This window comes from Cuculus canorus, chromosome W, assembly GCF_017976375.1.
Source record: "Cuculus canorus isolate bCucCan1 chromosome W, bCucCan1.pri, whole genome shotgun sequence".
In the NCBI taxonomy this organism is placed as follows: domain Eukaryota; kingdom Metazoa; phylum Chordata; class Aves; order Cuculiformes; family Cuculidae; genus Cuculus; species Cuculus canorus.
The window spans coordinates 15,442,898-15,457,459 of record NC_071440.1 but is presented as its reverse complement, the minus strand read 5'-3'; the positions used below and the strand labels follow the sequence as shown (position 1 = coordinate 15,457,459).

Genomic DNA, 14,562 nt, shown 5'->3' with positions numbered 1-14,562 from the left:
TCTAGAATAAGATTCTTGTTGTGTTACTAGAAATAACTTCTGTGGAAAGAATAATGTTGTATCTATGCTTATCCTACAAACCAAGCTTAGAGTGTTCAGCCAGGAAGATTTTGGAGAAAGTCTCTGAACTTAAGATTTTTCATGTTTTTAGTTTTACGTTTTTATGCCTGATTTCTTTGCAGCCTACTTCCTAGGATATATTATGCTAAATTATTAGGTGAAGTCCATTGTTTTAAAAGGCTTATAAATCATAAAGATATCTCTCCAGAGGCCAAATCTATTTGTCAACAGCTGACTGATTTAGAAAATATTCATGTCATTTCCACAACGTCCTCACTCTAATTGAGAGAAATGACATTCACTGTTTTACTCTGTGCCATTTTTAGTTATAAACATTTTAATCCACTAGGAGATGTAATTTTCATAAACACTTTTTAGTTTAGTTTTATAGTTTATCCTATATTTCTTAACATATTGTAGCAAATCATTTCTAGCATTGCCTTTTAGCATCTTTATTCCACTTCCTGCATCCTTCTTATTCCATGTAGCTTAGTGTATTTTACTTTATCTTTACTTACTTTACCTCCTTGTATTTGTTGTCCTTTGTTTTTCCTTTCTCATCCATCCCTCCCTCGAGAAAATGTCTTCTCTCCTGGCTTTTTTTTCCTAGTATTTTTGTTAAGGGGTCTTATGGTGAAATTTTGTGGCCTGTTTTGTCCAGGTCAGAATGAATTGTAGCACCTTTTTTCTTTTAGTTGAATGCCTTTTAGCCTGGTTTTAATGCAAGTGAATGTTGTTGGGGAATCCCTGAAACTTTTCCCTTTGAGTTTGTGCCTGCAATGAGGAGGTCATGTTTGCTGTCCTTTCTTTTCAGAGCTTCAACAAATACCTTCTCTGCTATTTCTTATAGGTATACTGATCAGCTATGTTGAGATGGGGGTTGGAACTGGATGATCTTTAAGGTGTCTTCCAACTCAAATCGTTCTATGATTCTATGATGGGAACTGTTTCCAGTTTTACAGATACTGCATTCTGAACAAGACAAGTTTTACTTTGTTAAAGTATGAAACAGATATGAGTAATGAGAGAAACTGTAACTGTCTGTGCTAAGGAGATGTCTGAATTGGTTTATAATATATTTGAAGGATTTGCTTTTCAAAATAAGCACCACATATGTAACACAAGTTTTAGTTCTAGGACAAATGAGTGCATGCTTTTTACTTTAAACACAGTACTCTCTTGTACTGCAGGGCAGGCTTGTGGAGAGTCTCAGCCTGAACTCAGCAGCAGGTGGGAGCTGGACTCAGGAATTAGATCCAGGAACACGTGGATGGGTTCAGGGGCAGGCAGGCAGACAGACAGACAGACTCCCTGAACGCCAGGCATCGAACAATAGGGGTGACATTCGTGATCCCTCAGGTTTAGACTGAGTATGAGGGGTATGGCATGGAATACTTAGTTGGTCAGCTTTGGGTCACCGGTCCTGTCTGCCTCTTCCCGCAGGTGCAACCTCCTTCACCACCAACTCTGGGATGGCCTTGATTACCATAGGAATAGGTTTGAGCAGTGGCCCATTACCTTGATGATAAACATCAGGCTTAGCTGAAAAGTCAGACACCATGTTCTGCTTTAGCCCAAACCAAAACACAGAATAATCAATTAGGTGCTCATCTTCTAGGTAGAGTGACAAGAAAAAGCTATCTCAAGATTGTGTTGGCTCACTGAATCATCTTCTGACTCTTCTCACAGTCTTGTGAGCAGCTCTGCAGAGCTACTCACCAAATACTTGGTACAGCTGAAAAATGTAGACTAAAAGGGAGTATCAATTTTAAACATTTGTTTAAATCCTTCACATATAGCACTTCTACAAACCTTGAGAAAAATAGCTTATAGGTATTAGTTCATCAAGAAAACTTTAGAGTTCAACTCAAATTTATTTCCAAAAAAACAATGTCTTGATGCTGAAACAGAGTACATGCTGTACTCACTGAAATCAGTGAGGCAAGAGGCTGTGCTGCAAGGAAATAACTGGAGTAAAAGCATATTTCCTTTGGAAAAGAATAGGCTGCAACTTAGCTTGTTTACTACAAATTGTGCTTTTTTAAAATAACTGTTGTGAAAGTCCATAATTCCACAAATCTAAAATTTTGAATCACTGTCTTAGAGTTTCTGGTAGCAACTGCATTTGCATGTGGGAAGGTCAGAGCACTAAGGATATTGCATGTGCATGTACTGCCAGGTGGATCAAGCATGTCATAACTTTCTCTGAAGTTCTGTAGTAAATTATGCTACATTTCAGAGAAGTAAAGGATATATTTCATGGTTTACAGCAAGGAGTTTATCATGATTCTTCTCAGCTTCTCAGTCTTAAAAGTTGCCTTTGTTTTTGGTGTTTTAGTTTTTCAGTAGATGTTGGATAAACTGATATTTCTAGACAGCAGGTATTCAGCAGTTGCACACTGGAGTCCTTTCTTATGTTAATCAGTACCAGTATAATAGGAGACATTTTCAGCACATTGCTTAGCCTGGAGGCTGTTTATGTCCTATTTTTATCTTTGCCACTAAGGTAAATATTTTGATTCTTTCTCTCACAATTGTTATTAAGTCTTCTCTGGATAAGAGTGAACTTTACATGTTTGGACACTGAGTTCTTAGCAGCAACAATAAACTTGACCAAATCTACTAGTTTAATTGTTGTACTTTGGTGTATCCGAAATATGATGTTTTTTCTGTTTGCAGATTTAGGGATGTATTGTTCTATTAATTCACTTTTGGCACATGTAAGTGATAGAAATTTATTACCTAATTTGTCAGAGCAATTTGTTGAAAGTCTGAAACGGCCTTTTGTTCACGGACTTGGATGCTTGATCAGATTCCTCCTATTTCTGCGAGAAGCTAAATATATTTTGCCTGTATGATTTTTGCAACAATGCATTACAATACGTAAAAATGTGGGCTGGCGATTTCTCTGAGATTACAATATGCAATGCAGACCTGTTCATGTGCCCTAAGTATCTAAATATGGATGTTATTTCCTGGCTTATATGCAGGGATATGTGATCAAAATTTTTCGTTTGACTTTTCTTCTAGACAAAGGGTAAATTTGGCAAAATACAAATATGGGAAAGCCTCACATTTGCTTCTGGTAAATGAATATTTCTGTTCCTCAACATTTTAAACCATTTTAGGTGTCTGCTTTTTTGTAAGAAAATTTTAAGTATTTACTTGAAATTTGTAATTTATTTTTACTTTGGGAATATTACCAATGAACATAAAAGTAAAGAATGAGAGCTTTTTTGTTCTTCAAATTACCAAACTTTTGTTTGCATCAAATAAAGGTTTCTTAAATATACTTACTGTTTAATTATCTTCTGAGCAACTTTCCTGTAGTATTTTATGTTAAAAGCTAAAATATCAGCAATTTTTTGTTCTTGTTAATGTAATTACGTTACTTTTGAAGACGCAAAACAAGATTGGCTTCATGTGATATTTTCAGTGATAAAGACTGAGAATCTTCCGTGATGGAATGAGGTATTAGGCTGGTGCAAAAATATATACTGTAAGAAAGCAAGCTAAGGAATTGCACAGCACTCACGATCTTAAGAAACATTTACCAATAGATAGGGAAATACTACAGAAAGTGACATATGACAGTCAGCAAGTTGAACATACTAGCAATTTAACTCAGAGTTAGAGGTGACTTTTCAAATCCCCAATTCAAAAGAACAGGGCACATGATAAAATGTTGTTGCAATTTAGGAAGTCATTAAAATGAAGGTGGTACAACCAACAGCAACCTAGAACATTAAAGGAATATCATCAAAGTCTCATCCAACTCCTGATTCGCTGGTACAACTGAATCTGCTTGCATGAACTTCTAAATTTTGCAAACCTAGAAATCTTTCTGTAACTGCCAGACTTAAACCTTTTCTTCCAAACCAGTTCCAAATAATTTTGAACTTATCAAAAAAATTATGGGGGGGGGGGGGGAAGCGTAACAGAAGTACTTACTACCTGAAAGTTTTCATGCTTTTTCTGCTGCCAGGGACAGAAATTGTGTACTGCTGACTATAAGTGGCTTAGACAAAATGAGTAACACTGTCTGAAACTTTCATTACATTAATGCCGAGTAAAGAATAATGATACAACCAAAGATCACTATACTATTCACTCTATTGAGTAAGTTGTTGGGATAGGGGAATTGGAGAAGTGTCTTTCACTCTTCAGCTGAGGAGCTCTGACCTTGATGAGGAAGGAAGTCCTTCACCTTTGCATTCCAAGCGGGTGATAATACTAGTGTTCTCCAGTTTCTCCAGTTTTCACAGAATATAAGTTTCTCTATCATAAACAACCCATTCTTTAGTTCCCAGCATTTGTACTGAAATCACAGCAAAAGAATGGGGTTCCAAATTGGCCTAGAAAGACCATGATTCCTTTTTTGGCTATCAATTCATTTGCTACGTGATTTTGACTTAGTCAATTGACCACTTGGTGCCTCAACTTTTCTTTTTCTTCTGTCTAACCCTTCTATCTACATTTCTTCACATTTGAACAGAAACAGAATGGTACAGCTGCTTGAGGCTCCAGGCACTTCTGCCATAAGGTTAAACAGGAAACAGAACAGAAAACTCTTCAGCCTCCCACACACATTTCTAAAATCTATCAAACGTGGCCATTCACAAAAGCATTCACATTACTGAAAAGTCATGAGGACAAACAAAAGCTATTTTGGACTAGAAATGAACCAGACAAGTCCATTCAAGTTAGCAACAGAAACCGTTTTGGTAAAGAGAACAAATATTAGGCTGGTGCAAAAATAATTACTTTTTTAACCATCAGCTTTAGAGCAGTATATCTCAGCTTAGAATAAAATTTATTAATCAAAATAAGAACCATTCAAGTCTACGCATTTTTTGCCATCAAGAAACAAGTCTGTTTATTCTGGTAGCATAGAATTCTGGAGTCCCGGAACTGATGAATTCTTCAAAGGTATTTTGAACTGCTGCTTGGTTTGTGGAAAGCCTTCTGTTGCAGAAAGTCATCAAGATGCTTGAAACTGTGCTAATTGGTGGGAGAGGGGTCTGGGGAGTAAGCTGATAGACGGAAAGTTTCATAGCCCAGTTTGTGCAGCTTCTGCAGAGTCACTTGCGAGACGTGGTCAGGTGCTATCATGGAGACAAATTGGTCCTTTTCGACTGACCAGCATTGGATGTAAACGTTGCAGTTCTGGGTGCATTTCCTCGCTGTCCTGGCATTACTTCTCTGCTGTGATGGTTTTGCCAGGATCCAAGAAGTTGTAGTGGATGATTCCACTTGCCAACCACCAAACAATGACCATAACCTTTTGATGCAGCTTCGATTTGGGGAAGTGTCTTGGTGCTTCACCTCAGTCCAGCCACTGTGTGGAACGCCATCGCTTGTCGTATAGAATCAATTTTCTGTCACATGTCACAATGCAACCAAGAGATGGATCATTTTTGTTGCACAAAAGCAGCACAAAGCAGACTTCGTCCTGGTGATTTTTTGATGTTTGTTCAGCTCGTGCGGCACCCATTTGCCGAGCTTTTTTGATTTTCCCATTTGGTGCAAATGTCAAACAACTGTTGAATGGTCAACGTTGAGTTCTTCTGCAACATCTCGAGTTGTTTTGCGTGGGTCCCCTTCAATTCTGTCCCTCAATTAGTTGTCATCTATCTCAGAAGGACATCCACGACCCTCCTCAGCTTCAAGGTTTTCTTTTCTGTTGCAAAACTTTCGGAACCAATGTTGAGCTGTAGGTTCATTGGCGATCCCCTGACCAAATGCTTGGTTGATATTGCTGGCAGTTTCTGCTGCTTTATGTGCCCTTTTGAACTCCTACAACAAAACCACTCAAATTTGCTTTTTTCCAACATTAATTTGACAGTGTAATATAAAACAGAATAAACAGTGAAAACAAAACCATTAGCATAAATAAGTAGAGTGAATTTTGCACTTTAAAATGGTGTACAACATGAACACAGCTAAATAAAATTCAATTCAACATAAGCATCACAGTTTACAATGACAAAAAGTTTTAGCCTGGAGGAGGATGAAGGGAGACTTTATTGCTCTCTGCAACTACCTAAAAGGAAGTTGTAGAGAGGTGGGTGTTGGTCTCTTCTCCCAAGTGACAGGTGATAGGACAAGAGGGAATGGCCTCAAGCTGCATCAGGGGAAGTTTAGATTGGACAATAGGAAAAATTTCTTCATGGAAGGGGTTCTCAGGGACTGGCAGAGGCTGCCCAGGGAGGTGGTTGAGTCCCCATCCCTGGAGGTATTTAAAAGGCGGGTAGATGAGATGCTTGGGGATATGATGTAGTAGACAGGTACGGTTGGAGTTGATGATCTCAAAGGTCTTTTCCAACTTTATGATTCTATGAAAAATGGCAAGTATTTTTACACCAACTTAAGTAAACGGGATTTTCTTGATGTGCCTAGAGTTACAAATCAGATATAAATCGTGGTATTTTTTTCACTATTTCACTGCAAAGATCTTGATTGTATTATGTTGATTATATAGGAGTTTTTCTTTTATGAGAAGAAAAAAAGAGGTTTAATTTTATCATATTTAATGAAGGTCTTTTTTCTTAGGTCAGGCCCCATGGCTCAGTTTTTAAATTAATCATAATACATGGTTGGAAAAATGCATCAATAATAAACTTCAGATTGGAAACATTAATAGCAACGGAAAGTTACATGCTGTGTGTTTACAACTGTATAAACCACTAACTTTTTAATGCAATAAATTGAGTTGGCTTAAATTTCAATGCATATGTTCAAAAGCAATGACAGTAAAATCCAAAAGCAATTCCCTTACACTCTGAATCATAAAAGTGAGGTTCTTTGTGCAGCACTGCATTTATTTCAGTTGCTGATCTCACTCCATTTTACACTGAGTACTGCTATATTTTTTTTGTGAAGTATCTTGCAAAACTACATTACTCTAGCCTTCTTTTATCGATTTTTATAAAGGTGAGAAGTCAGTGAATAGAGATACGCAATGGTTTATTTGTGGCTATAGTTGCTGCAGCAATTGGATAGCTTGAGGAAATAATACCGATGTAATGTGAGTTCTCATGCTTCTTGGCATCTTTGGAGAGTGCATTAGGTATATTCCTTGCTCTCTGTTTGGATCCTTCAGGGTGCTTTATGGAAATCTCTTCCCTTTGTAAAGAAATGTTGCTTCTAATAGTATTTTGTGCTATTGTAAAGTCCCTTTTTTAATCCCTATGCTGCTTAGCTGTGGGCAATTATGACCTCTACTGCATCATGGGATTATTTAGTTGCTGTGTCCAGATTCTTCTCTGATCCACCAACCTCAATCCAGTCCCAATTCTCAAGGCCAGAGCTAAGGACTGGAATATAAACAGGAAGCCTGAACCTCTCCTTTTGTTTAGGTCAAGGCTGAGAGCCTTCCCTTTGTGCTAGTATTGGAGTAGAGGAGGAAAATTTATTTTGAAATATGTGTTTAAGGAGGTTCTGTGGAATGTTATAGGACATACTTCTTCCTAACGCTATTTCACTCCCTCCCCTCAAATCCATTGCAGCAGAGAATCCTGTGGGCGCAGTTCCTTGGGTGATGGTGAGGGGGTCTCAGTTGCCTGCCCTCTTTCTGGCATGTGTGTGAGCTGAGCTCAGTAGATATCCTTTCATGGATGTAGTCAAAAGGTGAGGGGAAGGAACTCAATAGAGGGTTATATCCTGTTTATAGGATGTAGCTGTATACCTTTCCACAAACTTTAAGGCAGAGAATGGAAGAAGAAAGAGGAAAGCCACTGAAGTAAATGGATGACTACTTAGATTATTGTCATCAGTATTCATCTTGATGGTGTGTTTTTCAGCTGATAATATTGTACTGAGATAAAAGTGGAACTTCTGTCTTATGAGCAGATGTACTTTCATCATACCTTAAATTCTTCTTTGAGAAAAGCATTGCAATTTCCCTGTATTTCCCCTCCTGTTCTTAAAACTCTCAAGGGCACGGAATTATTTGAAGGAGTGTTATGCTCGTGAGAGAACACAGTGGAAAGGATATAGTTTGCACACTAAGGGATAGCTGAAAATTTTCAGCTTTAGCCAGTAAGCTGTTCATCAGTTATAGGTAGTCATGTGGCCCTTTGTACTGTAGTGCCTATGTGCTATACTGTAACAGTACTTAACTGTTTTTTAAAAAAACTGTTTTAAAAGGGTGTTTATTTTCCAAGCATCTTTATAAAGTAGGGAAGTACTTCTATCCCCTCTTTTTCTTTTAGTTCTTAATCTAAAATAGAACCTTCTCTGCATGAGTGGTTATAGTAAAATTAAGCTTTGAGTCTGTGCTGTTGAGATGGCTATACAACAAGAAAGAAGACACTCTTGTTATGGAGTAAGAGTGCATTTTATTTGATTTAGCACAGCATTTGAAGACTGTTTGAGCTAATCCAGAAATAAACTGCTTTCCTTCCTGTCTGACATAGGAGGTTTTATCAGCATAGTTATAGTGGCGACCCAAAATGACTTGGGAAAGTTAGACACTAAGCTGGTGATAAATATGGGAGGTAGACCCAAAACCACTGGAATATTCTCTATCAAATGTTCAGAGAGGACATGTAAGGAAGGTGAGCTTGGCCTCTGTGGAATAATAGCAAGACTGGATATACCAGTCTTCAGCAAAATAAGAAGAGTTCAGTAGGCAGTTAATGTCTTCTGTGGCTAAAAAGGAATGAGAGGAGGACAAAATGGAGTAAGTTTTTACTTTTAATGTCAAAATGAAGATGCCTGGCTAATCATTAGTGTAGAAGTTCCAGAATGTGGGGAATGGCTAAACTTAAATTTCTAAACACTGAGAAACGTAAAGTTCAGATTCATATCTCCAACCCAAGCAAGTGGCACTGTTCCCTCTTAGACTCTTGCATGTTCTATAATGTCTTGATATGTGGAAAAAGTTGCATTTTAAAATACAGGGCATATATAGCGATTGCAAATATGAAATTGCATTAACTGCAGTTTTACTTATACTTTGCAAAGTATTAGCACAAAGAAATGGAAAAGACATTATTTATGAGAGGCTAATGTACACAAAAGACTTCATTAACATAAACCTTAGATTTTAAATTAACTTCAGGGGCAGTTTTTCTTCAAGCACTTGTTCATTTGTTGCAATAGATGTATGTGCAAACAAGCCATTTTGATGTCACAAGTATTTTGAAGTAACCATATAAGCAAACTGATATGGATTGCTTCCACTGAATTAACAGTCTCTTATAGCTATGGAAGTAGAAGCACGTATCTTGATGATCAGTGGATATTCAGTAACAGCTGAAGATTTTTTAATATCTTCTGCAAGAAACCTTTTGATAATGGCAATCAAACAAAACCAAGCATATGTTCTTCTTCCAGTAAGCAACTAGTAAGTCATGAACAACATTACATAGGTTTGGAAAAGCATTGAAGAAGTGGTTGTTCATGTATGCAGTTCTTCAAGTTGAATCTTCAAGTTGTTCTTACAGCTACCCTTCGATTTCACTAATGCAGAGTTTATCATCATTGTGATTCATAGAATCATAGAATAATAGAGTCACTAGGTTGGAAAGGACCCATTGGATCATTGAGTCCAACCATTCCTAACAATCCCTAAACCATGCCCCTCAGCACCTCATCCACCTGTTCCTTAAACACCTCCAGGGAAGGCGACTCGACCACATCCCTGGGCAGCCTGTTCCAGTGCCCAATGACCCTTTCTGTGAAAAGTTTTTCCTGATGTCCAGCCTGAACCTCCCCTGGCGGAGCTTGAGGCCATTCCTTCTTGTCCTGTCCCCTGTCACTTGGGAGAAGAGGCCAGCTCCCTCCTCTCCACAACCTCCTTTCAGGTAGTTGTAGAGAGCAATAAGGTCTCCCCTCAGCCTCCTCTTCTCCAGGCTAAACAACCTCAGCTCTCTCAGCCACTCCTCATAAGACTTGTTCTCCAGCCCCCTCACCAGCTTTGTTGCTCTTCTCTGGACACGCTCCAGAGCCTCAACATTCTTCTTGTGGCGAGGGGCCCAGAACTGAACACAATACTCAAGGTGCGGTCTCACCAGTGCCGAGTACAGAGGGAGAATCACCTCCCTGGACCTGCTGGTCACGCTGTTTCTGATACAAGCCAAGATGCCATTGGCCTTCTTGGCCACCTGGGCACACTGCTGGCTCATGTTCAGTCGGCTGTCAACCAACACCCTCAGGTCCTTCTCCTCTAGGCAGCTTTCTAGCCAGACTTCTCCTAGTCTGTAGCACTGCATAGGGTCGTTATGCCCCAAGTGCAGGACCCGGCATTTGGCCTTGTTAAACCTCATGCCATTGGTCTCAGCCCAGCAGTTCAGCCTGTTCAGATCCCTTTGCAGAGCCTCCCTATCCTCCATCAGATCCACGCTTCCACGCAGCTTAGTGTCATCTGCAAACTTGCTAAGGGTCATTGATAAAGACATTGAACAGGGCTGGACCCAGTACTGAGCCCTGGGGAACCCCACTTGTTCCCACTGGGGAACTGGCCTCCAGCTGGAGTTAACTCCATTTACCACCACTCTCTGGGCCTGGCCATCCAACCAGTTTTCAACCCAGGAGAGTGTGCGCCTGTCCAGGCCAGAGGCTAACATTTTCTGAAACAGAATGCTGTGAGAAACTGTGTCAAAGGCTTTACTGAATTCCAAGAAGACTACATCCACAGCCTTTCCCTCATCCACTAGTCTAGTCACTTTGTCGTAGAAGGCGAAATCTTCATTCCTTGCAGTGGAATGAAGATTTGGTTTGGATGGTACTTTTCTTCTGTGTTTTTTTTTTGTTGTTTTAGTAGTTGTGGCAGCTTTGAGAGTACGTGTAAATGATGCCTATAGTTCATTTCAGGCATACTGTATATGCTGATCAGATGCATTGCTAAAAATTGAGTTATTCTGTTGAAGAGAACAGTTTTTCAGAAAGCTTGGTTTACTGGGGGAATCTCATTAACTTGTGGAGTATCTTTACAAAACTTACTTTCTTTGCTATTTGAAAAGCCAAGCGAACTAGAGTCAAATGTAACTGATTAAAGTGGAAGCAGGGAAGTAGGTACCATGTCTTAGCAAACTTATCAAACAAATTGAAAAACTGAAGGTGGTCATACATGTTTTTGTAGATGCTTTCAAATGGTTTTGTGTTCTATATTCTTTTAATTGTTTTTGAAAAGTGTTCTGTAAACTGAAAAGACATTAATATGGGTTTTATAACCTACTGTTTGTTGCCATGTGAATGGACTCTTATGGTGAACTGGATTTGCTTAAATATTTCTTTACTAACCTGAACAAATTAATAGTACATTTATTATAAAATATGGAACTATAAAAAAGAAATTTTAGTAAATGTTTCTAGTGAAGACTGGGTTGCCCTGGCTCAACATAACTTTAGTAATAAAGTAAAATAAAAATTAACAAGCTCATGACTGGAGTCACAGTATGCAATATCCCTGAATTTCTTCAGAGAAGTTGAGGAGCCCTTTTCCATGTATATCAGAATTGTTTGTACATGTGCAGGCATGCTCCTTTCTACTGCACAAATAAAATGTCTTTATAGATTTGGTATTTACAGTCCTCAGCAGCTAAGGAAACTGGGCATGCAGCAGACATGTTCCAGGGAAGATTGTGATAGAAACAAAAATTTTGTAGATGGCTTATAGAGCACTTTACAACAATTCTGTTTGTTCTCTTCTCTTTTCTGGTATTCCCTTCTTGAATAAAGAAAGCTTTTCATATTCCCTTATAAAAGAAAAAGGAGGAAGCTTATACTGTCATCAGAAATATCTGTAACGTGAGATAGTGCAGTTCAAGCCATAGTTGAATTTAGCATTGAAGAACACAAAAAACTTGGAACTTTTGAGAAGGAAATAAAATTAATTTTCCAAATATTTGAAGTACTTGCATTTATATTGTTTTCATTGATGTTTAATTAACACTGTGGTAAGTGACTTATTTTTAAAGATTGAGTGGTGTTCTACCCCAGGAACAGAATCAATAAGGAAAGCAAGAATAGTTATTCCTAGGAGGTAGGAGAGTGATTATTGTTTCTTGTTTTGAGGTTTTGGGGTTTTTTTAAGGGTTTTCTTATTTAAAATATATCCCCTTTCTTCTTACTGAGATGTTCTTTGTGCACTGTATAAGGAAAATAAAGAACAAATTCTGCTCTAACAGTTCCTCAAAGCAGTGATCACAATCTTAAAATTACATCATGAAACATTCAGGCATAGTTTTGAAATTGAGTTTGAAATTGAATTATGTGCAAATTTTTCTCTAGTCTGGGACTGAATGTAAGCTAACTCTTTTCAGACACTGTATAAGTGTACAAAGAGACATGGACTGTTAGTGTGGGAACATCACTGCTCAGACATGGCTGTGCAGCATCCAGATTAGACCTGGCTGACATCCAGTCAGCTGGTGGTACACACAGAGGAACTGATCTGTCCATGCTGTCATACTTCTTCCTACCTCCAATCAGCCTGCAAAGAATAACCATTTCACAGTGCCGTGGTAAACCACACTGTGAAATGTTTTCTAGCATTTTTGAAAGCAGTATTTGGAATTTAGGTAACTTTGACAGGTGTGGTGATTGTCAAAGGATGGCAACTTAAAGCAAATAAATAAGAGTGACCACAGCATGGGGGAAACAGGGACAACTTTTGCTATCAGTTTTACGTTATAGGTATTTCCCTACCGCAGTTTGAAAACCACAACATTTTAAGTTAAATCTTTTTTTTAAAAAATGCACTTAAATGGCATGAATTGCTGAACATACTCGAGAATTAAAGAAAAATAATTTTCTGATCATTAGTTTCATTGCTTATAGGAAGTTTTTATGGATGTAGAGATATGTGAAACCAGTAATATATAAGATTTTTTAAAATAAGTTATTGCTTGAAACTGTTTTCTCATATTAAAGCTCTTCTAATTCCAGTTAAAGTTGTTTAAGGGGAGAGAGACTAAGCTTGGATTTAAAGATGGGATATTAGGTTAAAAACAGAAATAAATTTTCGAAAGTTATGTTAGTGATATAGTGAATGCAATTTAAAAGTTAATCATTACCCAGAAGATGATTTCTTAGAGGGTTTTTGTGTATGTGTGTGTAGAGTAATTGGCAGGTGATTTCTTCTCTATCTAAATATGCCTTGGGAAGGAGAAAGAGGCGCTTATGACAAAGGCATTTGTTCTGTTGTTGGAAAAAGCTTAACATTTTAGTATGATAATCTTAAAATTTTGCAATAGATTCTTTGATGAATAAAGATAAGACATCAAAGAAACAAAACCCCAAGAAATACTTTTGAATCAATTTGGTTTCCTTGTGTTACTGTAAAATATTTTGACTGTAAATCTCCTTCATACTGACTGCATATGGGCCTGATCGTAGTTTCAAAATGTGATGAGAATTGTGTGATGTCTATTTATCTCTGTGGAAAAGAAAACTGATATTGTCCAGCTTGCTGTTTGTCTATATTAAATAAAAATGTTTAAACTATGCTTTGTAACAAAATCAAGCGAAAATTTGGGTTGCATTATAAAACTGTTAGCAGGACGTAAGGAAAAAAAAAAACGTAGCAGGACGTAAGGAAAAAGGCAGGACGTAAGAAAAACCAAAACTGAGGCAGAGGATCTTGATAATTTGGTCCGTATTTAGGGATAAGACCCCAGCGATTCTTTCATGTATTGTCTCTACCTACTGGAAAGGGGAAGATTACTATCTTGTGTACACTAAATAATATGAATGAAAGTAAGCAGAACTGTTTATGAGGCTTAATGTATTCTTGATTTATTTACACTGATAGAAAACCTATTGAATTCAGAGGATGAACCAAAATAAGACTAAATTTTGTGGAAGTAGAGCAAGGATGTCTTTTTACAAAGTAAATTCACTAATTTGAATATGTTTATATGCCTATTTGTTTATATGCCTTTATATCACATTTACTCTTCTTGCTCTCCATTAATAGGTAGCATAGATCAGTCAGTGTTAAAGGAGTTGCCTCCTGAGCTCCTGGCAGAAATTGAATCCACCATGCCACTTTGTGAACGTGTGAAAATGAACAAGCGCAAACGTAGCACAGTTAATGAGAAACCAAAATATGCCGAGATCAGTTCTGATGAAGACAATGACAGTGGAGAAGCTTTTGAATGTAAGTAGTACATCGTTCTGTTCCTACTCCTAAAGAAGTCTAATATTTTGCTTTTACAAAAAGATATACTTTTTCTTTTAGTTGTCTACCCTAAAACATATGAAAATGAATTTGTTGTCCAGACAAGTACCAAGAACCTTTTTATTCTTTTAAAAGAAAAATTACTTGATTTCAGTTTGTCACTCAAGATGTAAAGCAGCTAGTTGTTAAATTTCTTTCCCTAATTACCTTATGGGAAGCCACTGCCTAGATTTTATTTTTCTTTTATTTTTTTCTAGCCAATCAGATTAAAGAAAATATCCTGTAAGGCAGCTCAGAAAACTTGCACACAAAGCTACGCAAAAAAAAAAAATTTCAGTAAATATGTTTTAAATTATTCTGAGATTTCATTGATA

The 14,562-nt window shown here is 37.6% G+C and overlaps 1 protein-coding gene across 1 annotated transcript in view; it reads left to right on the top strand.

Annotated features, from left to right (window-relative positions):
* The window catches only part of LOC128850260 (nipped-B-like protein), a 99,977-nt gene that overhangs the window by 46,310 nt on the left and 39,105 nt on the right, over window positions 1-14,562 (top strand). The window contains exon 10 of the mRNA XM_054053266.1: window positions 13,985-14,167. Coding sequence (XP_053909241.1) covers window positions 13,985-14,167 — 183 coding nt within the window. The remainder of the gene's footprint in view (window positions 1-13,984; window positions 14,168-14,562) is intronic.